At 46.7% G+C, this 25,177-nt stretch overlaps 3 protein-coding genes across 5 annotated transcripts in view; 2 read left to right on the top strand and 1 right to left on the bottom strand.

Annotated features, from left to right (window-relative positions):
- The first annotated feature begins 1,519 nt into the window (after positions 1–1,519).
- On the top strand, positions 1,520–11,433 carry si:ch211-257p13.3 (kinesin-like protein KIFC3). The gene is made up of 20 exons (XM_017426506.3): positions 1,520–1,657; positions 1,839–1,961; positions 2,176–2,272; positions 2,364–2,512; positions 2,597–2,849; positions 5,288–5,463; positions 6,455–6,520; positions 6,623–6,760; positions 6,842–7,039; positions 7,120–7,293; positions 7,668–7,815; positions 7,919–8,049; positions 8,144–8,255; positions 8,361–8,542; positions 8,609–8,713; positions 9,549–9,679; positions 9,761–9,881; positions 9,967–10,096; positions 10,179–10,408; positions 10,491–11,433. Exons 2-20 carry the CDS (start codon positions 1,860–1,862, stop codon positions 10,614–10,616), a joined length of 2,769 nt encoding a protein of 922 aa, XP_017281995.1. The 5' UTR covers positions 1,520–1,657; positions 1,839–1,859; the 3' UTR covers positions 10,617–11,433.
- Positions 11,434–11,623: 190 nt separating this feature from the next.
- On the bottom strand, positions 11,624–19,041 carry ccdc12 (coiled-coil domain containing 12). Its single transcript, XM_017426507.3, has 7 exons — positions 18,235–19,041; positions 15,717–15,790; positions 13,220–13,299; positions 13,069–13,130; positions 12,950–12,984; positions 12,782–12,858; positions 11,624–11,910 (listed from the first exon to the last, which is right to left on the bottom strand). The coding sequence occupies exons 1-7, from the start codon at positions 18,409–18,411 to the stop codon at positions 11,831–11,833; spliced, it is 585 nt and encodes a 194-aa protein (XP_017281996.1). The 5' UTR covers positions 18,412–19,041; the 3' UTR covers positions 11,624–11,830.
- A 242-nt stretch (positions 19,042–19,283) lies between these two features.
- nbeal2 (neurobeachin-like 2) overlaps positions 19,284–25,177 on the top strand; it is a 43,326-nt gene continuing 37,432 nt past the window's right edge. Inside the window, exons 1-2 of one of the 3 annotated variants that reach the window (XM_037980183.1) lie at positions 19,284–19,422; positions 19,974–20,591. In XM_037980183.1, the coding sequence (XP_037836111.1) occupies positions 20,514–20,591 (78 nt within the window). In that variant the 5' untranslated portion in view covers positions 19,284–19,422; positions 19,974–20,513. Of the gene's footprint in view, positions 19,423–19,973; positions 20,592–25,177 lie in introns of those variants that run through there. The other 2 variants (XM_017426501.3, XM_017426503.3) reach the window with 2 other exon arrangements.

The raw sequence follows: 25,177 nt of genomic DNA, 5'->3' as shown, positions 1-25,177 counted from the left end.
GCCTCGGCCTCTTGTCTCTGTCCTGCTGCCTGATCGCGTGCCTGTTCGCCGGGAACGCCTGGGGGGCCGTCGGCGGCGTGGCCCTCAGCCTCCCGGTGCTCCTGGGACAGGGGGGCGAAACGAACGCCTTCGCTCCTCTCGTTTCTCCAGGTGCTGCAGGAGCCGTGAAGTGGCTTTTAAAGGGGTCGCTGTCGATCGGCTGTTGGGTTTTAACGCGAGCTCTCCACAAGTTTCTTCAGGATGTAACTGACTGACGTAACAAACATTTCAATCTGTAATAATCCGTGTTGTTGCACAGAATATATGTGGATTATTGATAGTTAAAAAGGATCAAACACATAACTCAAAAAATGAGTAAAGCAAGACATAATTGTGCCTAATTTCAACTTGTCAAAGCTCACGAATTTAGGATTTTTATGTTCCGTTCCTCTAAATTAGCTGTATTTTTAGGAGTTTGAAATAACGTGCTGACACACAGAGGACGTCACATTTGTCTCTGAGAAAGGACGACACGTTTTTCTTGTTTTTATTTATTTTAAAGACCAGATGGGTAACAGTTGCCTTACATTTATAACAATAATAAGAATACTCCATGAGAGGTAATATTTGAATCTTTAGGTTCAGCAGCACCATTTAACTGTGAATAGAAAGGGAGTTAAGTGTTACAGTTTCCAAAGAATGTTAGATACCTGGATTTTTATCGGCTTGTGGACATCTCGTTAGCATCGTTCTGCGAACAGTTTTTGTGTTACGTATTTAAGAGCCGCAGCAGGACCTGAAAACTTCACGTTCTGCAGAAGTATCCCTGTAGAAATGCCTCTCAGCTCACCGCCACAGTTTGGTGTCCGTTAGCTCCTGATTGTTTAGAGATTTGCTGCGAAATGTCTCTCTGGGTTTCCTGGCAGCTGGTTTACTGCGGCGTGTGAGAACGAGGATCTGTGGCCCTGCGCGGATTTCTGGAACGTTTTCTTCTCTTGAACCTGAGGACAGTGGTGCCTTTTCAGCATGGGATGTCATTTAATGGGCGCGTTTCAACTTGACAGCAAACATTTCAGTGTTTTATAGTTTCATTTTTAGTGTTTTCTTTGATTTTTTTTGTTCCCATATATAAATTTATTCTTATTTGCTAACAGGAAACATGTCCACGATACCTCAGATAAATAAAAAAATGAACAAAAAGTTCATCTCTGCTGCATTTTTCCATTAGATTCCTGAGATGTGTTTTAGTGACGCTCACCCCGATGTTTCCATCCCTTTCAGATTTTTCCCTGAGTAAGCTTAAAAACTCCTGGTTGACCTCTAACTCCGACCGGCAGTGTCAGCGTCAGCCTCACCGCCGCCTCCTTCCCTCCTCGCTCCGCGGCTGCCTCCGTGGGCACTGCAGCGGATTAGAGGGGAGCGCACTGAGCATGCTCTGTGGAGATGGAGCACGGGTGGAGAGGAGAGGCGACGAGAAGGAGCCGCGCACGGCGCAGGGATGCCTCTGCAGCTCTGAGAACAAAAAGCTGCAGGAGCGCAGAGCGGCAGGGGGGGTCGAGACGGGAGAGAGAGACAGACAGAGTGAGTTTTGGGCTGACGGTAGAGATGGAGCCTGGCGGAGGAAGGGCTGGAACCACCGACTGCCGTCGTCCAAAAGGAGGAAGCGTTTGAGAAAAAGGTACAGACAGATGAGGGGAACGTAGGCTGACGGAGTGGAGCGGTTGAGTCCTGTTGCGTAGGGAAAGGTTTTCTCCTCGTGCATTTTTTTCTGATGATGCTTTTTAATAGCAATGTAAAGAAAAAAAGACTTGTCATGCTTCTGTATTTTAAAGACGGTGGATTAATTTTGTCGTTTCCAGGGGCTCGCGGACGGCGTGGAGATGTACGCCTTCTATTCTCTTTTAGTCTACATCTTCTACACTGTCTTTAAGAAGGAAGAGGAGGAGGAGGAAGAGGAGGGAGCATGTGGAGCTTCCCCAGACGTACGTCTAGCCCTTTCATGTTCATCCTCAGGAATCATCTGTCTTATTTATTTATTTACTGGCAACAGAAACTGGGCTCCAGGCGGCTCCATAAAAAAAGGCTTTTTATTGCACAAACTAGTGCGCATGTCTGTGTTTGCATTGTGTATTTCTTTTCTAAGTGTGTGTGTGTGTGTGTTACTGTCTGACCCTCAAAATGTGATGCTGCGCTCAGGAGCCAGGACCTGTTCCCATGGAAACAGGGAGCAGGAGGAGAGATGGCCACGCCCCCAAAGCGGGGAAGAAAGCTTGCGCTCGGTTTAGTGACTCGAGTAAGTTCATGTGAACGACTTCTGTGATTTTTAATCAAAGCTTTGGTGCGTCTGGTCCTCTTATTTTTGCGTTTCGTGTGACGCCGTCCAGGCAGCAGCAGTGACAGCGATGAGCTGAGCGACGAAGACGAGGACGACACCTCCGGCCTCCCGGCATGTACTCCTCTGGCGGCCTTTTTGTCTTTCAAACAGGACGCTGAGAAGAGTAGAGCCTCTGAAGTTCAGCTGGAAACAGGAAAGGTAAAAATGTTCTGGTTCCAACACGTACATTTAGCTGTTCTGCTCGGCCGATAACCTTCCTTTGTGCGTTTCTGCGCCGCACAGCTGGCAGACTCCCCCCTGGTGGCGGTCATGTCCCACTTGCTGACTTTCCTGGAGCAGTACTCCCACTTCCAGCAGCTGCAGCAGCAAGCCGACCAGTACCGGGTCCAGCTGAAGAGGCACCGCGTGCAGCACCGGCGCCAGATGAAGGCGCTGCGGGCCTCTTACCGACAGCGCCTCCGGGACAAGAACGGCATCATAGGCGGCCTGGAGGAGGCCATCGGCCAGCAACAGAGCCCTGGCCCGCCGAGCGAGGGTGAGGCGGAGTGTGTGTGTGTGTGTGAGTGTGTGTGTGGGGGGGGGGGTCAGTTTTTGTTCCCATGCTGTGCAGGGAGCATAAAACCAATGAGGCGTAAAGGTCAAGTCCTTGTAAAGGAAGAAAATGGCACATTGCGCAAGGATGGAAAAATGCTTTTGCCCTTTTTTTTGTCACAACTAAACGTTTCAGATCCGCAAACAAGTAACCTGAGAAAGCACAGAATGCAGTTTTCAAACAAAGCCATCCAAACCAACCTGGCCCCGCGTGGAAAAACTAACTGTCCCCTAAACAGCAAGTCGTCCAGCAGCCCCAGACCATCACACTACTGCCGCCGCGTTTGACTGTCGGTGCGATGTTCTTTTTCCCCGAAACGCCAGCCGCGACGAGACGCACACCTTCCAAAAAGGTTCCACTCCTGTCTCGTCAGTCCACAGAATATTTTCCCAGAAGTGTTGGGGGGGGGTCATCAAGATGTTTTTATTTTTGGCAAATGTGAGCCGAGTCTTTGTGTCGTCTTTGCTCTGCGGCGGTTTTCGCCTCGAGTTTCTCCCACGGAGGCCATTTTTACCCTCCGTCTGTTGACTCATGAACACGAGCGAGGCCTGCGGGGCTTCAGATGCCGTCCTCGGGTTCTTTTGGGACCTCCTGGACAAGTCGTTGACGCGCTCTCGCAGTGATTTTGGTCGGCTATCGTCTCCTGGGAAGGTTCAGCACAGCTCCGTGTTTTCTCGGCTCTTTTTACGTGATTTCTTGATTCTACAGGACTGACAGGAACCGGGCAAGGAAACTGAACTCGGCTTTCTAAAAACAAAATGTGGTTTATTCACAGTTAATCCATCTTTTAACGAGAGGTGCAGTAACTTTTCACATCGGGTCAGGTGATGGCTTTTTTTTCCCCTTCCATAAATGACATCATCGTTTGAAAACTGCATTTTGTATTTCCTCACATTATCTTTAATGTTAAAACTCATTTGCTGATCTAAAATATTTCAATGTGACCAAGAAAAAGAAGGAAAAAAAAAAGCAAAAACAGAAGAAACCTCTAAGGGGGTGAATCGTTTTCACACAGCCCAGTTCTGAAGGTAGACTGAATGTTTCTGGATAAGATCATCTCTGCATTTCTGTTTTATTTTTACATACCTGTTTTAAACCAGGGAACATAATGTTCCCCCCTGTTTGTCGAAGAACACAGCCATCAGCAGCGAACTGATTTAATTTACAAGGTGTGTGTGTGTGTGTGTGTGTGTGTGTGTGTGTATGAGGTCACGAAAACCAGACAAACTCTGTGCAGCTGGACCTCACCGCTTCAGACAGCAGATTTAATCCGATCTTTGATCCGAACCCATCAGTCTTTCCTGTGTGTGTGTGTGTTCAGCTCGATAACAGGTGCAGCCTCAGAGGAACCTGTGCGTTCACGACGACTCAAACTGGGTTACACGCGTCTCGATACGCTGGAACGTTTAGGCAGTCGCCTGTTAGGATTCCGCCAGCGGACAAGGATCTCCGCGACCCTCCTGAGATGAATAAAACATGGCTGACGGCGACGTTTTATCTGCTCTAAACGGGCTTACAAGGTCTGGCACATGCCATGAGCAGCACGTGGGAACGTGTTGGGCTTAAAAATAGCTCGAGGTCCCCAGCCTTGGGAGGCCGTTCAGTTTGTTTTCCTTATCGTGATTTTTTTTTTGCCATGTAATGCAAAGTGCAGGTCTGAGTGATGCGGTGCATTATGAATAAGCAGCAGGATGTGAGCAACCTCCCTGCTCGGCTGTGAGCGTTTAATCTGAGCGAACACATGGTTCTGCATCCAGTGAACATTTCAGAATTTGAAGGTTTTTTATTTGTTCAGTCCGAAGGTGTGTGCTACATTTCCTGGCATCATTTCAAGCTGATTGTTCTCAAATGTCCAATCCTTTTTCAGTGCCTCTGCAGACTGTTGATGCTCAGCTTTAACCTTTTCATTCGCGGTATTAGTTTCCCGCGGTACCACAAAACCAGACGTGCTGCGTCTGCAACGTCAGCCTCAAACCCCCGGACTGAAAAGAAGAGGTGACAGAGCCCGGCGAACCTCCGAGATGCAGGAAATACCGCTTGTCGTGCTGCTCGAGCTCAGGTCGGACCATTAAAGAAAACTTGCCCCATTTAAAATGAATCTGGGCTGACGACTTGCGTCAGTCCTACTCAGGTCTTTAAGTTCATCGTTTTAAAAGGAACAATGGCGCTAACGGTAACGCCAAGGAGCCTCGCGGCAAGTGCATATTTAATGGTCATAAATATTAGACCTGCCGGCTCTCGGCGGTGCTGTGGGGGATTGTTCTCAAGTAGGTTAAAGAAAGTCAGAAGTTTATTCACTGCGGCCTGTTAGGACCGTGGTGGAACAGCCGAGAATGTGACGAAACGGTAATTGCTCCTGTTTCCTGTTTCCTGTCTCCCAGGTGAGTGCAGCAGCCTCGGGGGCCCGCAGGCTGCTGGGGTTCACCGGCTGGTGGAGTCTCTGCAGGGCCTGCAGGGAGAGAGGAGCAAACTGAGGGGAGAACTCCGTCTGCTGCACTCACAGCTGGAGCAGAAGGAAAAGGACAGACACGCCCGGATACAAGCCTTCCAACAGCAGGTTGGCAGTTTCATCTTATTATCCAATCAGTTCAGACTAAACGCTCCCTGCGGTCTGTAGATGACGTATTAAATGCCCAAGTTGAGGTCTACTTAAATCTAATTCACCTAATTTTCTGTCATAGTATCAGTTTACATTCATAAACTTTCCTTGAAGGATGCACATCACCCACCACCTTTTAAACTAAGATCATCTTACCTCGAAAAAAATGACGTTTTTTACTCAAACCTTGATGGCACATGATACTGCCCGATCTGTCAGCGCTCAGAGTACGAGTCTCGGCTACTACCACGCCAAATCATAGCTCCGTATCTTTAAAGTTGACTAAGTTAGAGCCACGTCTGTGTTTGTTAGGGTTCAGCTGCCTGAGGAGACCATCCTGCATTGGGCCGACTCCGTTGTGGATACACTTTCTGAGAGTTTCATTAAAATCCATCCTTTGGTTCGGGAGATATTTTGACAGCTCGTGTCAAAGTTTCAGGCAAAGATCACAGACAATGCGGGGGCGCTCAGAGCTTAAGTTGGCGATGACTCTTGGCTGCTACCACACCGGGTTTCAGCCGAGTTAGTCATTTTTGTGTTTCCGAAAGTTGCTTAGCTGTGGTGGCCATCTTAAATTGCGTTGACTCCAGAAGTGAATGAGTTGTAGAGATACATCCAACGATGCTCTCTGCAGGTTTCGTTAAAATCCGATCACTGGTTCGTGAGATATTTTGCTAAAATGACAGACAAACGCACACAGAGGCAAAAACATGATCACCTGCCTTTTGGTGGCGATAGGGATGTATCAGAGCTCCCTTACAGTGTTGAAAATTTTATATATGTTCTCCCCAAAATAGCCAAAGAAAAATGTACCTAAGTAATCATGTAGGTTGAAAACTAATGGTAAAGAAAAGTTTGGTTAGATTAAATAATTTCACTGATAATGAATGACAACAGGAGTCTGGGTGAAAAACGCTCCGCTAAATCTAAAAATGTTTCCCGTTTTCAGATCGACGAGCTCAAAGGCTGCATAGAGGAGCGAGAGGAGGAGCTGTCCCGACTGAGAACAGCCACTGTGAGTCCTGCCAGCCGTTTCCTCTACAGTCAGCAAAAAATAAAAATACAGCGCTAATGTTTAAACAGAAGCACTGGTGGTTCTAACGCCTCGTTTCCTCAGGGGGCCACGGACTCTGAGAAGCGAGTTCTCTGTCTTTCCGCCGAAAACGAGAGTCTGAAGCAGAACCTGAGCGTCACGCAGGGCCTCCTGCAGCAGCTCTCCGCCCTCCCGTCGCAGTCCAGCACCATGCTTATCAAGGTGAGAGGCGCGGCCTCGGCGCGGTGCTCCGCCCCGGGGACGCGCCTCACGTAAACCTGCGGCCTGCTTTCGCCCCACCAGGAGAACGAGAACCTCCGCAGCCGAGTGCAGCAGCTGGAGATCTGCCTGCAGCAGCGCGCCGAGCAGCTGTCGCAGCTGGAGCGACGGAGCGAACAGAGCGAGTGGAGGAGAGCGGAGGAGCTGAGGAAACGAGAGGACAGGGCGAGGGAGCTGCAGCTGGAGCTGGACAGGGAGCGAGCCAAGGAGCCTGCTGTCAAGGTAAATCATCATCAGGTTGTCCCCCAGCGCTGTGGAGGCGCACCTGACGGACGCACCTGGGCGTGTGTGTTCTGTGCCAGTACGTCACGCAGACCGTGGAAGTGGAATCCCCAGTCACGGTGAAGCAGCTGACCAAAGCCAGGCAGAGGAACGAGGCGCTGACCGAGCGGCTGTCCAATCAGAACGAGCGCTGCAGGCAGCTGGAGGAGCAGATCAGGAAGTCGGATGAACACAGCTGTAATCTGCAGCACAAGGTGAGCAAAATCAACGTAAAGTGACCTACTCTCACATAAATCTGTGCTTTCATGTTCATGCACATGGAAAAAATGAAGACCTCGTTGCATGACGTCTGTTTTGTTTTTTGAGGTGTAAGAACGCGAACAAAGAAGGCTAAAAGTCCATTAAACACGATAAGATGTTTTTCTTAATGTCTTATTAACATCTTACGAGCTCAGAGGAGTAAAGAAACAGCCTCTGTAATGTACAGATTATCAAATCACGGGAAATAAAAGAAGAAAGTTTCCACCTCAATAGAAATTCACCACCAGGATCAGTTCCCCTGATGAATGAAGTCGTTACAGAGCTGAACTCACGCTGTCAGGCTGAGAAACTGCTGACTCGTCTACAGATCGCAGCGTACGAGCGGGAGATCGGTAAACTGAGAGAGGAGCTGCTGAAAGAGATCGGCCACCTGGAGGAGAGGAAGGAGGCGGCGGTGAGGGCTGCGGCGAGCTGCTCGGCCGAACACTTCCAGAACCTGCAGGACCAGTTCTTCAGTAGGTTCCGAGAGGAGAGGGGAATTCTGCTTTTCTGCCACCGAGGTGTGTGTGTATGTGTGTGTGACTCGTTGTTCAGAGCGTTCCTTCTTCTCTCCATCAGGCCTGCAGAAGCGTCTGACGGCGCTCCCGCCGACGTTACGCTCCATGAAGACGGACTACGCCAGTCTGAGGAGCCAGGTTCGAAACTTCTCCGAATTTTACGGAGCTGCGGTCAACGAGGCGAAGAAGCAGGTGCGTCAGCTCACACAGAGCTCCCAGCCTGTGTTTGGAGACAAAACATACATCCGAGGAGGGAAGTTTGAGGATGCATTTTTGTCTTTGGCAGATTTCAGCAGCCATCAGTGAGATGTCTGAAGCCAACAAAGATCTCCTGGAGAAGTACAGGAAGGAGGTGGCGCTGCGCAGGAAGTACCACGAGCAGCTGGTGGAGCTGAAAGGTAAAATAAAAAAAAAATTTTTTTTAAAAAAGCCCCAGAAGCACAGAGTCCGCCGCAGAAAACCTAATCCGGTCGCCTCACCGAGCTCTGTTGCGCCCTCTTTAGGCAACATCCGCGTGCTCTGCCGTGTGAAGCCGGTGCTGAAGGAGGACCAGCACGAGGACGGGCAGTCTGTCGTCGTGACGACGGATCCAAACAACGAGTCCTCGGTGGCAGTGCTGAGCAAAGGGAAGAGCCGCGTCTTTGAGCTGGACAAAGTGTTCCACCCGCAGGCCGCGCAGGAAGAGGTAGAGTGGGGGGGTGGGGGTGGGGGGTGTAAGACTTCTCACCTTTTTTGTTTTTGGCCTGATCAGGTGTTTCAGGAGATTGAACCCCTCGTGACGTCCTGCATCGACGGTTATCATGTTTGCATATTCGCCTACGGACAAACAGGCTCTGGAAAAACCTACACCATGGAGGTAAACTCTTTACTTTCCATGGATTAAACTGTAACAGCCTTTCCTCCACACATTGGTGTTATTCCACAGGGCTTCTCATTTTCTTTTCTTTTTTTTAGAGCAAATCTAAAATATTACAGGTATTAGTTTTTATTCGTGGGCCATATTTTAGGGTTTCAAAATGTTTGGGCCTGTCAGGGCCTGGTTAAAGGTTTAGCCAAAACTACACATTTAAGATGAAAAATTGGGCGTTTTAACTGATGCTGAGCTGCCCGTTTTATTTTTCTGAGATAAGAAATGTATCTATTTTAGATCTTATCTGAGACAAAACAAGTTAAATGTTGAATAAAAGTTAGAATTTAACTTCCGTGACGTGTCTACTTACGAGGCTTGTGAAAAGAAGAAAAATAAATTGTGAAGTAGTTTTGTGGTGATGTGTTTTAGTTATACAGTATTTTGGCATCCTTTAAAGTGTCATTTCTACTTTTATGCTTTAAAAAGTGTTTTTGTAAAAACAAAATGATAGTTTCTGAAATAAACCATATTTCAGGTGCAAAACCTACTGTTTAAAAAAAAATTACTTAAAATGACATTTTTATTGCCTCACCCCTTTTCTGTACCTCAGTATTTTTGAACCCTTTTGGGTTTCTGACATTTCTCGAGACGCTTTTTTTCAAAAATTCCTAAACTCGCTCAGCATTTGAAGCGAAAACCTTTGAAAAATGAAGCTTATTTGAACACAATAATTCCCCCGTGGCTGCAAGAAGTGGGAACTTTTCCTGATTTAGTCGCATTTTTTAACCACAAAACAAACATGGAGGATCGACCTCGTGACTTGATGCTGTCGTTTTTCCAGGGCAGCGTGGAAAACCCGGGAATTAACCAGCGAGCTCTGAAGCACCTCTTCGGTGAGATGGAGGAGAGGAAGGACATGTGGTCGTACGCGGTTACCGTCAGCTCCGTGGAGATCTACAACGAGGTGCTGAGGTAACGGCGGCCGCTTCCTGCTCCAACCTGCCCTCGCACATCGTTGCCGCTGGATGAAGGCATTCATTGTTTGTTTTTCAGAGACCTCCTGAGTAAAGACGGAGAGAAACTGGACATCAAGATCAACCCGGATGGAACAGGACACCTGCATGTCCCGGGCCTCAGGGTTATAGAAGTTAAAAGCTTTCAGCACATCAAGAAGGTGACGCGGGTTTCTACCGTTTTATCCACCATCTGGTGGGAAACGCTACTCGTGCTGCTTCTATAAATTGATTTTGTTTCTGAAGATTTTAGCCACAGCCCGGAGGAACAGGATCACCTTCGGGACTCAGATGAACCAGCACAGCTCGCGCTCCCACGCTCTGCTGTGCATCACCGTCCAGGGGACGGACCTCGCCACTGGATCCAAAACCACAGGTCAGTCCTGCTTGCGTTTTTTAAATCACAATGAAAACTCTGGCGTGTCGCCTCTTAACCCCCTCCCCACCTCATTCTGCAGGTAAGCTGAACCTGGTGGACCTGGCCGGCTCGGAGAGGGTCTGGAAGTCCGGCGCAGAGGGTGAGAGGCTGAAAGAGGCCCAGAACATCAACCGCTCCCTGCTGGCGCTGGGCGACGTCATTCAGGCCCTCCGGGCTCGGCAGACCCACATCCCCTTCAGGAACTCTCGACTCACGTACTTACTGCAGGACTCGCTGGGCAAAGGCAGCAAGACCGTCATGGTGGTGCAGGTAAGCTCACGCCTTCCGTCAGCCGCTACAGGAAATAAAGACGTCCTCCTCTCACGCCGAGCCCGATGTTGTCCCACTCAAGGTGTCCGCTCTGGAGAGTAACGTGGGCGAGACGCTGTGCTCCCTGAAGTTTGCTCAGAGGGTCTGCAAGGTGGAGCTGGGTCCTGCAGCTAGGAAGATCGAATCTGGAGGACCGCCGTGCGACTGATGACCTTTAAAATCGCCGGGGGGGCAGATCACCGCTGGCCCCCCGCCTGCCAGATTTCACAGCTAAGATAACAACAAGGTCGGCTGCAATCCTGACCAAGGGCTAAACTCTTCACCTCGTCACCATCAGATAGTCTGCATGTAGGAGTGATTTACTCTTCCACTTCGACTCCTAAACGCCTCGCTGCTTTCCTTGGATCACTGTGTCGGTTTAATTTAGGAGAATCTGGAGCTCATCACGACATCGGCGCTTCAGTCCACGCAGCATTACTCGTTCTGCTGTTAACGTCCGTAGCTTGTGAGCGTCATCGCCCGTGTGATATACGTTCGACAGTCGTAGTGTCTAGGAGTAAGTCTCAGTTACATTTTAACGCCGCATATTTCTGTAGTTTTGTGACATTTGAAGGCAGCAGTGGCCGAACGCCCGGTTTTCTCTTTAGTCATTTGCTTTTTGAGGACAGACTGAAGCTGCTTTGAGGAGAGGAGAGGAGAGCAGGTGGCCTTGTACGTCAGGAACTGTGCAACGCTCCCCCCCACCCCCGGGGAGGGAGAGGTTTGGCCCTTTGCGGGCAGAAGAAGCACTTTATTGTGAAAAGAACGAGAGCGTTTTCAAGTTCGGATGCTTTGCAGTAGATCTTGCCAGTGAATGTCAAACCAAACACAGCTTATTGTTCACGCCATCACCCAGTGAATCAAACTCAGCTTTTGATTCTAATGTAGCAGAATATGTATGTCGCTGTGACTACAATGAGTGCTTAAATAACGATTAGAAAGTGAACTTCAGCTTATTTTCTGAATAAATATGAAATTAAACTTCGTCTTTTTGTTCACTGGCTGCTCAGAAGTGGTGAAAATGTAGCAAAAACGTTATTATTAGTTGTTTCTGTATACTTTTAATGTTACTGTTCGTTATTCTTGTTTGGATAGGCTGTCAAAACCAAAACATGCTGAGTGAATATTTTATCCAGTATCTCCCATCTTGAGTTGAAATAAAAACAACAATAGGTATTTCAAAAAAATGCATTATTTTACTTTACATGTTTAGGAAAAACAACAAAACTCTGCTGGTCACAGGAACAACGTTTCTTTACAAAATGTATGTAATAATAACCCCACCCCCCCTGCACGATGAAACCAGCTGCCTCTTCATATAGAGCTCTGTGTGTGTGTGTGTGTGTGTATAAACAGTCCCAGTAAATGGAGCTCATCGTGTATTCAGTCTGAGTCTCCCTCCTCCACTCCGACTGCTCCCACCGCTCCGGCCAGCTCGTCCTCGCTGCCCCGCAGACGATCGCCTGGACAGAAATAAACCCCCAGAGTCAGTCTGATTCATCCGCTGCACCCTTCAGGGCTGAAATAAGGAAAGCTTGTGAACAATTAACATCTTTGAACAAGATTATTTGGGGAAATTGGGGTGAATTCTGACCAGACTGAGGAGCTAATGGCTAGTCCGAGTGGGGCCGATCTCAAAACTCTGACCTCAGACATCTTGTAGCCACTAGCTCATCTGTGTGGTCAGAATTGAACTCTATAAGCTGAGGTCGTTCAAAGAGCTATCTGCAACAGGTAAGATGTTAATTGTTCATAATCGTTCCATGAACCCCACTTCAAAAGATTTAAAACATCTGCTTTAAGGACTGTTTGAAAAATGTGTCCACGCTGTCGGTAAATTTTAATTAATAACCTGTACAACAGAAAGACGTAGTGGATTTATGATGTTCTGCCTGCAGGCAGCAGAATAATTTCCAATGCAGAAAAGATAAAAATCTCAAAAGAAATTTGCAGATTTAACCAACTGTTGTGTTTAACATAAAACAGCAGTGATAATTTAAAATGACAGCTATAAGTCTCCATGCCATCTGACTCAATGACTAAAACATCTCAGCTCAAAGGTCAGCGTTGAACATATTGCACCAACATATCTTCATGTGCAACAAATCCTGTAAACGGGTTATCTCTGTCTCCCTAAAAACAGGAGAAAACTCCTATTACAGCCCCTGAAACCTTGCACCTATTTTTAAAGTGCGGATCGCCCTTGACTTTAGGAGTGATGTTATCAGGCAGTTCCAGACTCCTCGGAGTCAGGGAGGCTCAGCGCAGTTATCCGACAGACCGCCTGTGATGAGGCGCAAAAACGGGAAGCGGCAAAAAAAAAAAAAAACTCACGGATGAGCTCTGCGATGGCCCTCTGCGTCCTCCTCTCCAGCTTCTCCAACTTCTTTGCCACGTCACGCTTCAGATCCCTGCGGCGGGGAATTAAAAGCAGTCAGTTTCTGTAACACGTCACGCAGTAAAGGTGGGAACCTCTTTATTTATTTTAAAATAAGCTCTCACCAGTCTGGTTTTCTTGGGGCGAGATTGGCCAAATCCTGAGGACAGAAAACAGCCGATTGAGACGCAAAACTTCAGAAATATAAATCCGATTTAAACAAAACAAAAAAAGGAGTACTCACCACTTCTTCAATGATGGGCTCTGGATTAGCTGCTTCCAGCTGATCTTTTACTTTATCTTCCACTGCAACCAAAAAACACGATCAGCTACTGTGCCACAGAACGAACCAGAGTTCATTTTTTAAAGCCCTTTTTCTAATCAAATGTTCTCACCTGATGCAGGTTTGACTTTGGGCACCTGCCTCACCTTCAGCTCTTCATCCTCAGGCGTATAATTCCTTAATCTCAAATCTCTGGGGGCACAAAAAAAAAAAGAAAAAAAAGCAAACTTGAGTGGAGAGAAACCAGTTACGTCGCCACGCTCTTAACAGCCCATTAGGTGGCAGTGTAGGCAAATAGTTCAAGCACATGAAGGACCATCTGCAGTCCCCCCACAGCTGCAGATCTCCTGCCTAAAGAAGGCTGGGAATAATGACCCCCTTCATTCCTGCAAATGCGTCTCATTAACATGTTCCACCTGCTGCCTTAAGGAGAGCAGAAAGCAGCTGAGAAATTCATCCCTTGATGCTGAATCACGCACACGTCTTCCATCGGCAAAAAGAAAAAAAAAACGCATGGGGAGGAATTCTCTGACACCTCAGCAGATCAAGCCGAGGATCCAGAGGAAAAGAGTCGAGCGAGCGCAGGCCGAGAGGCGTCTCGGCTGTTCCGGGCTTAACGTGGATTTTTTTTTTCCTGATGGAGCTCTAGATAAGATCTGTGGCTCCCGCTGCCATGCGCTCCCCCAGCGCCTTGTAGGGGTAGAAGAGAAAAGCTGCTGTGCTGATTTCAGGAGCACGCGTTGGTCCTGTCGCTCTGGACGATCGGGTGGCAGAAATATGTCCCGTCTCATCGCCGAGCTGTCATGGGAACACACAGAAAACTGAAACGCCGTCATTGTGACTAAACCGATTAACTGAGGTCAAACAGGAGGAGTGACTAAAAGCCTCCGTTTAGCAGAGAATCACCAGCAAACGGGACGTCCCCAGCTTGGCCGAGGCACGTCACATCCCGTCCTCCTCGCTTTTCTGTCATCCATTCAAAAGGTCGACTCCAACAAAAGTCAGAACCTAAGCTGAGCTCAACCTAAATCCATCCGTAGAAACAAGGCTTTTCGTTTGAGAACGAACAAAACGATGCAATATGAGGAAATTCTGCTGCAAGAGGAACCAGCAGAAAACTGACAAAACCAACAGGTGTCAGAGAAAAAAAAACAGCTAAATTCCTCTGAGGTTTATCATTCCACACCTAGAAAAGAGCATAAAACGTTCAGTGTTTTAGTGCAGATCAGGACGTGAGGAGGTCACCAACCTGGTTAGGAATTATTCCCATTTAAACTGAAACTCACACCATCTAAATCAGCAGCTTTCTTTTTTTTCTTTTTGACGAGATTAATTACAGCTTGGCACAGAGATAAGGGAAAAAAAAACCATCCACCTCAGCGCCATTATCAGAAACAAAAGACAAGACAAACAGACTGTAGGTGTAAATTTTCCGCCTTCAAAGGGGGGGTTTTATTCTCGGCAGTGGAGAGCTTTAATGGCCCTGAAGCTCTGGAGGGAGTGTTTACACATTTCCACTTCAGGCCCGCTGTGGCATCAAAGCGAGCCGGCGATAAATCCGCGGCGCTGACCCGAGCGCGGCCCTTTCTCCCTCTCTAAATGTTTGGAGTGAGCTCTCGGCGGGGAGCAGGGCTCCAAGTGTTTACAGAGGCGTCCAGCTATCTGCCCGGTTCGCCACCGTGGGACGAGATCCCCATTTTCTCCTTCGGCCTGCGAGCGCTGACATGTAAGAGCAGTGCTCCTGAGGCTTTCGAAGCTTTTTTTTGCCAATTCCAAGAAGTTAGACTCTACTTGCCTAATTATAATAATAATAATAATAAAAAAACAGAAGTCTTTGCAACACCTAACATGATGCAACAGGAAAAGCTGCGTGGTGTAGTTTGAGCTTCTCAGACTTTGAAGGAGTCGTGCATTATAAAGATGCAAACTGGAGAGCTTTTTGTGTGCAACAATTCACAAACTTGAACAGAATTAACCTCGACGTGGTGGGGTTTTTTTGTTCTTCTTGTTGTTGTTTTTTCTGCCCCCGTTTGGCAACTCGACCTCCCATGAAACTTTAATGCCAATCACATGATACACTACACTCCCAACGCAGAGCAGAAAAAGGCCAGGCGCGTTCGTTTCACACAAACTCCAAAACGGACGTTCTTAACCCCGAGGCTATTTTTACCCTCATGAGAGAGATCTGTCCTGTTGGACGGGGAGAGAATACGGCGGCACTCCCTCAGGTGCAGTTAGAGCTGTCATTACATATAAACAATGGAAAGGAAAAAAAAAAAAGGTCCTGTAGGACAGGAAAGATGGCTGCTCCCTCTTTAACAGCTACACACAAAAGTTGAGCAAGCTGCGGGATATTTGAGCAAGCGAACGGCGCAAGGCTGTAGTCCAGCCCCAGAGTAAACACGGCGTCTCGCGGCCCGGCACCGAGGCGCGCGCTGGTGTCAGAGATGAAGGGCAGATAAAGGCTCCGGCGCTGAACTTTGAGATCGCTTTCAGTTCCGTTTTGGCGTGGAGAAATAGAAAGAAAACCCAGAAGCAAATGCATAGTGTTAATTTAGAAAAAAAAAATAAAACAACTATCTGATATGGTACAAAGCAAGCAAACCGACCTGTGCTTCTCTTCAATGTTTTCCTCCGTCGCAGCTTTTTTGTTTTCTGGCTCCCCGTCCTCCTGCTCCTGCCCCTGAAAGATACCACCAGAATTAAGCACATTTTTTTTATTTTGGTAAGCGTGTTCTCACAACAAGAACCAGCACTGAGCTCTACAGTGAACAAGAACTTATGCTCCTTTTCCCTGTTAAAGATAGAAACAATGTGCACTGATTAATGAGCTTGTTTGGGTTTTGGTTTTTTCATTGAAGATATGCGTTGACTCATTTTTAGTTCTTGTGGAGGACATATGTAGGCCAGCGTTTGCATAGACAAACAGAGCGACACGCTTCTTGTGTTGTTCCGTGATTTGAGAGTCAAATAACAAATTTACATTTTGGACTTCTCTGCCTCTGGTAGCAACCCTTTCAGAGGCTGTCGACAACGAACGCGGGGACGAAATGAAATGGGCCTGGAAAATAAAGAGCCGCGCTTTCTGGCCGTAACTTGAACGAGCTGCAGAAAACAAATTAGCTAATGTGCCGCACGCACAACAATGCTGCGCAGGCTGTGACCTTCTCCCAGCTGTCCACACATAAACAGCCATGCAAATAATTTATAGGACACAGTGGCAGAAATTAAAACGCACACACACACACAATACTGACCCCCGAGTGAAAATCTAACAAAGGAAAATGAACCCCTCCCAGCCTGCATTTTCCTGAAGAGGCTTCCTGTCCACCTGCTAGAACAATTCAGGGCAGTGACTCACGACTCAAGTGCAGCAAAAGGAAAAAAAAAAGGACAACAGCTACCGACTTGAGGAATGTCAACAAGCGTTTATCAAACTTCGCTACCAGATTAAGTTCAGCATTTACTCACAGCGAACAGGGGGTTCCTTCCACGGTGAAGCAGAGCGCTGCCATCGTTTTAAAGTTTGACGACCTGCGACCCAAGTGGGGAACCATACAGGCTGGTACTTTTGCCTGTATGTTCTATTACTGTTAAAAAAACTAACATAAAATAAATTATGTGTAAATATTTCCAAACAGCTGATCGGAGTCAGCTAAACTCTCCTGCGGGGCGATCATTGTGGACAGCAGAGAATTTCATCTCTCAGGGACAAGTGTTTCCAGCTTCGAAACATGACAACAAACACCTTGAATCTTAAATATTATGGGTTTTGTTGCAAATGTGACGTTAATTATTAATTGCTTCACTTCGTACCTGATATATGCATCTTTGTTACAGTCTTAATTTACACATTTCTGTCCTTCAAGGTGTGTTTTTCTTGAGATATAAAACGCATTTTGTATTAATTAACAACGATAAACCAGACATTTATCACAGGTTGGTTCCACAGCTCAGTAAAAAGTAATTGTTGACAAGCTGACCACAACATTTGACTCTTTCAGGAAGCCGAACCGGATAAACTCAGATGTGGTTCGTTTATGCTCTCCTCGGGAAGAGGAGAAACCATCTTCAGGTTCTTTTGGTTTGTTTTGTTTATTGTAAAAGGAAAGGGAAACAAACCCCTCCTGTGTTAAAGTGCAGTCATCGCATTATCACTTTATCGTTCTTATCTGAGCTGACCTTAGTCTCTCTGTCGTAGAATCATCTGATTTAAACACAATGAGACACAAACAGAAGAAATGTGGGGGTTTTCTGTAATCAAAAGGGCTAAAAAATCCTTGTTTAGAATGTTTAAATGTTCTGTGTGCATAGCTTTTTACAAGGATGATGTGCACTATCAATCTGTTGCCTGACTAATTATATGAGTGTCATAAATAAGAAGGAAAAAAACACTTCAAAACAACACTTAAGCTGAAATACCCAGAGACTGGAGGAAACTGAACAAATGTGTCATATTTTAGAAGCATTTATCCCCTAAAAAAGTATTTTAAACCCCCTAAAATTCTATTTAAAGAACTCTTAACCAAAGCAGATCCGCAAAATTAGGTTTTAATTAGAAAAACGTATTGTTTTGCACTAAATAATTAATGATATTCTTTAAAATTTGGTGTACAATCTATTACAAAGACACTAATTCTCCATCATTAGCATTAGCTCTGCTACTCAGTGAAATACTGAGACCCTGAAGGTTGAAATGCAAACACGAATGTGAATCACCAGGAATGAGCTGCAGGATGCACGTTTCGCCGTGCACACATAGATTTATCTAAACAGATTACATGCAAACGCAAATCACTGTGTAAACAAAACAAATGACTATTGTCACAAGCGGCTGCATTTCGGTCTGAGCTAGCAACGTTAGCTTGGCTAACTTAGCATGGGCAGAAAACAAACGCATAAAAGTACAAATAATACTTAAACTTCACTGGTGTAAATAACATTTACAAATATAAAAACATCATACACGCTTCTGGGCGAACTGAAAAGTTACAAGACAAAGTGCCACAAAAAAAACATTTATGCTAACGTTAGCTACAAGCTAACTCCGTTAGCATCGCCTCGTTGAAGCGCCTTCTAGCAGGTGCGCTGAGCTGATCAGAAACTCAACTCAGGGACGAAACTTACGTGAAGCTTTTTATCTCTCAGTGCCTTTAGCCTGTCCTTTCTCTTCCGAGCCTGCTCCTGAAGCGAGCCCACGTTCTGCTCCATGTTTACCCCGCACGCCCGGTGCCGCTCGATCGATCCGCTCTGGACTCGACTCCCCGCCCTGACCTGGAGGAGCAGGAGGCCCGCCGAGCGCATCGATCGGCCTTGGCCTGCTGGCCCCGATCGTTGAGGGGGGGTTGTTTTGTTTTGGTGTGAAATATCTCCTCATCCGTGGCTTTAACCTCTGCAGTTTGACACAGTGTTATTCTCAAAGAAGCTATTACTCAAAATAATACATTTTGAAACAAATACTAGCGTATATATATAAAATTATCTTTCCTTTATACACATAGAGTCAGGTTGTTTAAGAATGTAGGTCATTTCTCTGTTTACAGCTGCCTCAAACTTCACTGTGTCCATCTTCCTGTCAGTGAAAATGCAAACCTTGTTGTTTTAATGGTCATAAAGATATATGGCCACTTGAAATATTGGCCAACTGAGAAACAAATTAACTAGTTACAGATTAGATAAAAGGCCAGATTTAAAAAATAATACGCCCTGATTATCCACTCAGTGCAAGTCTGTAGATAGGGATGTTTTCTTTCGTTCTGTGAGGTGTTTAGAAAGAGAAGTCTTCCTTGATTTATCACAAACACCCTGAGGTGTGGTACCACAAAAAATACGTCAGCAAACTGAACATAATTGGAGCAAAAATAAAATAATTTGAAACTTACATGTTTGCTCTTAGGAACAGTCATACTGTCAGGAACTGGGAGTGCTTTAAAATAAATGTTTTGTCTGCTTGAAGACACTGTGCAGAATGTGTTTGTTCAGACTTGCCCTCTTTTAACATTTCACCAGAGGCAGTCTCATTTCTCCACAGTCTTGGGCCGAGTCCATCCTCCAAGATGGCAACTCTCATCCCCCGTGGAGCTACCTCCAGGATTTGGGACTGGGAGAGGAAGGAACACCTGTGGGATAGGCTCCTCCAGACGCAACCACTGAGTCACAGCAAACGCTGGCTGGTGGAAGAATTGGACGCCATCGGGGTGGCTGTGGCTGTGGCTCAGCAGTTAGGGCGGTCGTCCTCCAGCACGATGTGGAAGTGTCCCTCGTGAGCTCCGGTGTGCCCCATCGGCGTTAGACTGCACGGAACGACTTATTCAGGTTAGCGTTGCAGAAATATAGTAAAGTGCTGTACGGACGTGTGTGTGGACGGGTAAAGACTGTGTCGTAAGGCCTGACCGAGCTGGTGAGCGGCACGAGGAGGCTGCGTATGGTTCTTCCACACGCCACCGTGACAACCTGTTTGTTAAACCAATCAATTATTAAATAGCCCACGAATCTTGCTTTCACAGATTTTATTCAGCCATGCTTATATACAACACCAAACAAGAGTAAACGGCAGATTAAGCTGTTCTGTGGGGAAGATTTGGCAACTTTTTCATGGGCTCAACCCGTCTTTATTTATTTATTTTTCATTACAAATGTTGCACCATTCGAGAGGAAATGAACAGGCTTTTCTAACTGCATATGATTCATTGCTACAATGAAGAAACACTCGACCCCCCCTCCGACACATAAATTGCCTCACTTGGTGTCGCCCGCCGCCTTGTTTGTTTTTGCGCGCCTGTCCCTTTAAGAGCACCCAGCCTACCTACCTGTGGGAGCTTCAGCTTACACTCAACTTCCCAGCGAATTTCTGCTCTTTTTCGCAGGAGTTGGTGATCACTCGGCTCCAGCCCGCCTCTCCGAACCCCGCCGTCAGGCCGGGAGGGCTGGATTTCACGGCCTCCGTCGCCTCCCCTGGGGGAGCTCCTCTCTCTCCTCTCCTCTCCGGCAGGATTTACGCAGCGGCGGCGGCGGTCGGGGGTGTTTCTCCGGGCATCATGACGCGTCTCCACGCATTTTTCTCCGCGTTTTATCAGTGAACACCTGCTACTATTCCAACCCCCACCTCCCCACCTCCACCCACCAGCACCAGCACCACGAAGGAGCCGTCGCCCGCTTCGCGTCACTCGGATAAAAACTTGTGGACTCTCCCCTCTCTGCTCCGGGTCTCTCTCGTGCGTCTCCGCAGGAATGGTTCTCGGGAGCGGGTCGCGTCCTCCTCCTCCACCGCCACCTCCCCCACCGCCTCCCCGTGCCTCCTCCAGCGGCGGACAACTTCAGAAAGACGCGGTTTTCCCTGTTTTGTGAGCTGAACCAAAAAAAAAAAACATAAATAAAATAAAAAAAACAACCCGAAAAGGGAGGACATGAGCAGCCACCGAGGAGGTGGAGGGATGGCATCGAAGGAGAGGCTGTACGAGCTGTGGATGCTGTATTACACGAAGGTGAGCGGAAGAGCCGAGGGGGCTGACACCTGTTGTTGTTGTTGTTGTTTTTGTTGTTGTTATTCCAGAAGCCTCTGAACTTAATAGCTAGACCCCCAAACACGACACCAACCGTGTGCTTCTGTCTACTAACAGCGCTTCAGCGAGGACAACCCCGCTCATTTATTCGCATTTATTTACTAAAACTGTCCGCCCTGGACTCGTTTCCGAGCGTCTCACTTTTTCTTCTCCTTATTTCTAAATTGTTCGGACTTTTATGAACTACTTTTAGGCCGTCTACCTGAGGTGCAGGTGTTTCTCAGAGCTACTTCCTGTTCCTGTTCCTGTTCCTACCTGCCCTGACTGCCTTCCTCGTTTGTTTGTTTTTTGTTTAATCCTGTGCTGGCTTCCTTAAACGCCATGTTGTTGTGGATCTTTTTTCCTCTTTTTTTTTTTTTTTGAATTGTATGTTTCTGCTTCATTCCACTGTAGACCACTGCCTTGTGTTTCAAACTTTTTTATTTTTTGGCTCAAATTGTGAATAAGAAGCCTTATGGTGGCCGTTTGGGGTCAAATGTTGCCCCCTGTGGGTGTGATTTCATACCTCTGGAGGTTTGGTGGAGTCCAGTCCTGGACGCCGATGCCTCTAAATGTGTTCGAGTCGCTTCTTTTTTTTTTTTTTTGCAGCCGAAGTCCTGACCGCCTTGCTGTCGATTCGAGGCGAGCTCGAAGAGCCCGGAGGCGGTTTGCGGTTCGCAGCCCGCACCGCTCCGGCATGACGCTACCGCCACCGTGCTTGGCAGTGGGTGCGAGGTTCTTTGGCTTGAATCTTTGCCTTTGCTGACCGGAAAAAACGGCACAAGGAGGCGTTCGGTTCACGCTGATGTTGGCTGAGTTTAAAGGTGTCGCCTTCGGCTGATCTCTTGGTTGGCGCCGGGGGGTGGATGGCGGTCTGAAAGTGGTTCCAGCTTCATTGGTGGCTTCTGGGTTGATCTTGAACAACCTCACCAGTTTGCTTTTATCTGTGCAGTGAGTGCTAACAAACAAATCCTGTTTTCTTTTTTTGTTTTATATGTTTGCAAAGATAAACTGGCAGCTGAAGTCAATCATGATCGCTAAAGAGTAGTATAGATTTTGTCAAGTTAAAAGACATCAACACCCTTCAGCACCACTTGGTAAACGATTTAGGTGGTTTTATGTATAATTCTGACTTGTGCAACCAATTCTATGGAGGGAAAAAATAATCAAATTCATAATTTAAAGTCCTAAATTAGTATGTCATCCATGCACACCATGAGTAGATGTAAACCTTTGACTGTAGCTGTGTTATGGGTTAAAACAAAACAACAGCACATGCTTATCACTCAGGCTTTCATGTCATAACGTGTCTTCTTGAAGGGAGGGAAAGGGAAAATTTGGCAGGGACTAAATAATAATTATTTAATGTCTTTGCAATCTGCTTCCATGCCTCGGGACAGGCTTCTTTCGAAGTTTCATTGTGCAAAAATAGTCACTCTGACGTCTCAGGCGATATAAAGACCTGCAGTCCTAAGAATTACAACCCCAGTTCCAAAAAAGTTGGGACGTTGTATAAAAAGAAAAACAAGTAAAAGCAGAACGCAATGATTTGCAAATCTCATAAACTCATATTTGAATCACAGTGGACCTGAATATATCGGATGTTTAAACTAATAAATTGTACTATTTTTAGGAAGTAAAAAAAGGTCATTTTGAATTTTATGGCAACAGTTCTTCTAGGTCCACGTTTCCCTCTGAAACGTCTCCTCTTCTTCTACCATCAGTCTGTAAACGTTCAGGACCTGAGGACAGCAGCTGCTGGAGGGTTTAAAGGAGATGTTGACCCGTTCTGGTCTGACGGAGGATTCTAGCTGTTCATTTGTTGTTTCGTGAAGCTCTAAATGTTCTCAGCTGGTGAGAGGTTCGGACTGCAGGCGGCTCAGTTCAGCTCCTGGACTCTTCTGTATGAAGGCCTGCTGCTGGGATGGAGGCAGGAGGAGGTTTAACATCGACTTGCTGAAACATGGAAGACCTTCCCTGAAAACCACGTCTGGATGGGAGCAGATGTTGCTCTAAAATTTATATGTTTTATTTTTTGCATTGATGACCATGCCATCAGCATTTAATGCACCCCCATACCATCAGAGAGGCAGGCTGTTGAACTGAGCTCTGATAACAGGCTGGGTGGTTCCTCTCCTCTTCAGTACGGAGGACATGATGTCCATGGTTTACAGACAGGGATTAATGGACGTCCTCCTGACTCCATGCAGGGACGTCCAGAACAGAATCAGACCTGGTTTTAATGCAGCCAAGATCACCAACATCCAATACTGACCTTTGACCTCGTCCTCTGAGCTCAGAGATTCTCCAGATTCTTGTAGATGTAGAAACAGTTTCTTATTGCTTTTTCAGCCTTTCCTTTGCCCCCGTCCAAGCTTTTTGAGATTTGTTCTTGCCATAAAAAAACTAAATCACCCCCTTATTTATAAAACACTTTACGATGTTTTATTCTAAATTTTTGACATGTTTAGTATAACAAAAAAAAAAAACCCCACAGGTTTATGAGATTTGCAAATCATTGGATTCTGGTTTTTATGTACATTTTACCTGCTGCCTCAACCTTTTCAGAAGTGGGGTTGTAACTGCACCTCATGTTGTTTTAATGGGGCTAATCCCGATCTGTGAAAACAAGACATGTGAGAGAGGAAAAAGTCCCAGATGAGCAGCGTCACTGCAGCAAGCTCTAGATGCATCAATAGCAGAAGTTCGAAGTCTACCTCTTGCTTCAGCTATTGTCAGTCATTCCAGGGGAAGTGCCGTTTTAATTCACTCTGCTGCTTCTCGTCTGGCTCGCCGCTGCACATATAAATAAACTGTGGATTCATCGAACCGTTTGTGCAGAAAAAAGCAAACAAACAACAAAAAAAAAAACACGTGGAGTTGTTGATGCTGCAGTGGCACCCGGCAGAAAGAAATAGGGGGGGAATGTGGATGTGTGCGAGGAGGAGTCACCCCGTCTTTAATCCCTGACAGTTGTCGAGCATCTCTGTGTGCGAGTCCACTTCCTTACTGAGCTGCCTCTGTCCTTGTCTCCAGTTGCCTTCGCAATAAAAGAGCTCGACTTGCAACAGCCGCTCATTTGATTTAAAAAAAAAAAAAAAAAAAACTACACGCGTTTCAGATCCGATGCTCTTCCCTGACCAGCGAATAGAACCCTCCAACTCCAGGCTACAGGAAGAGGGATTTATCTGAGCCACTTGTAGTGACTCAGAAGATCACATCGGGCTGCAGAAAGGCAGCAGACAACCTCCCCCCACCTCTCCACCCCTCCACCCTTCCACCCCACCTCTCCTTTAAACACTGTTGGTCTTAAAGCTTTTTGTTATTTGCCTGTTAGGTCCGTTGGCACAGACCGGACCCATCCCACTTCTGACTCACCGGTCCCATTCCTCAGTCGGTCAGACAAAAAAAGAAAAGAAAAGAAAAGAAAAGAAAAGGAACGTCTTGACTCTTGTAAGTTAGTTGACCTGAACGGCGAACTTGAGCTTTGTGTTGCGAACAAGCCCTCGGCTCGATTTAAGCCCTCCGAGTCTCCGCTGTTGACCTTATGTTTCTGCCAGACTTTAGTTTCTTCAAGGATTTTAAGTGGATCCGTTTCTTAGCGGACCTTCTGTATATATTAAAATGATCTCGACCATCACTAAAAATGGCACGTCCTCCCTCTCGGCCATCATTTTTGGATTCCTGATGAAAAGCACCTCTTTTTCAGTCTTCTGATGATCAGTCGTAGAGGCGCGTCCTGGGATCGCTTTCTGAAAGCTTCATTAAAGTTTATCCAATGGTTCTTGTGATATTTCGCTAACAGACACACAGGGTTGACTCCAGAAGTTAACACCAACAGTTGGCGTACGTGTCATGAAGGACTCTCAGCTACCACCACACCAAATGTTAGCTCAGTATCTGTAAAACCGACTGGATCTTTAGCCAATTCTGCATACTCTATGGTCAGTTGGCTGTGGCGGCCATTTTGGATTGGCTCCAAAAGTTGTAAACCCAGTGATTTAATTCCCGAAAGCTTCATTAAAACACATTCAGTGGTTCAAGTGATATTTTGCTAACAGACAGACAGAGCTGACTCCAAATAGTTAAAGACAGAATCTGTTGACCTCTTAAAGTAGCTGCAGAACTGAATCAGTTCTTTTTTTGTTCTGTAGTCAGTTGGTTGTGGCGGCCATCTTGAATGTGGTCGACTCCAGAAGTTAAGTAGCCGTAGATGTTTATTTCGTGATTGTTTTCTGCAAGCGTCATTTAAATCTGTCCACTGCTTCATGAGATATTTTGGTAACAGACAGACAGACACACCCACACTCTGAGACGTTATTGTCTCTGCCTTTGCCTTTCGGTGGCGGGTGATTAAAAGTCTGAATAGCATCTCGTTTAATTGTCCGTTTTGCTCTCCTGTGCTCTGTGTGGGTTTACCGCCTTAATATTCCCTGACTTCCTGTATAAACAACACGGAGGTGCCGTGTTTCCCGTCCGAGTGGCTCTCCGTTCTCTTCTGCTGGGTGCTCCCCGTTCATAGACACCCC

This window comes from Kryptolebias marmoratus, linkage group LG16 (assembly GCF_001649575.2).
Source record: "Kryptolebias marmoratus isolate JLee-2015 linkage group LG16, ASM164957v2, whole genome shotgun sequence".
NCBI classification, from domain to species: Eukaryota; Metazoa; Chordata; class Actinopteri; order Cyprinodontiformes; family Rivulidae; genus Kryptolebias; species Kryptolebias marmoratus.
This window is presented reverse-complemented; position numbering and strand designations above follow the sequence as displayed.

Excerpts from the sequence above, each read along its gene's own strand:
- si:ch211-257p13.3 (XM_017426506.3), top strand. The coding sequence starts at position 1,860 with ATGTACGCCTTCTATTCTCTTTTAGTCTACATCTTCTACACTGTCTTT. Across the intron at positions 2,273-2,363 it reads CGCTCGGTTTAGTGACTCGA|GCAGCAGCAGTGACAGCGAT; the intron begins GTAAGTTCATGT and ends GACGCCGTCCAG. Across the intron at positions 7,294-7,667 it reads GCTGTAATCTGCAGCACAAG|ATCGCAGCGTACGAGCGGGA; the intron begins GTGAGCAAAATC and ends ACTCGTCTACAG.
- ccdc12 (XM_017426507.3), bottom strand. The coding sequence starts at position 18,411 with ATGCGCTCGGCGGGCCTCCTGCTCCTCCAGGTCAGGGCGGGGAGTCGA. Across the intron at positions 13,300-15,716 it reads AACATTGAAGAGAAGCACAG|AGATTTGAGATTAAGGAATT; the intron begins GTCGGTTTGCTT and ends TTGTGCCCCCAG. Across the intron at positions 12,859-12,949 it reads GCCCCAAGAAAACCAGACTG|GGATCTGAAGCGTGACGTGG; the intron begins GTGAGAGCTTAT and ends TCCCCGCCGCAG.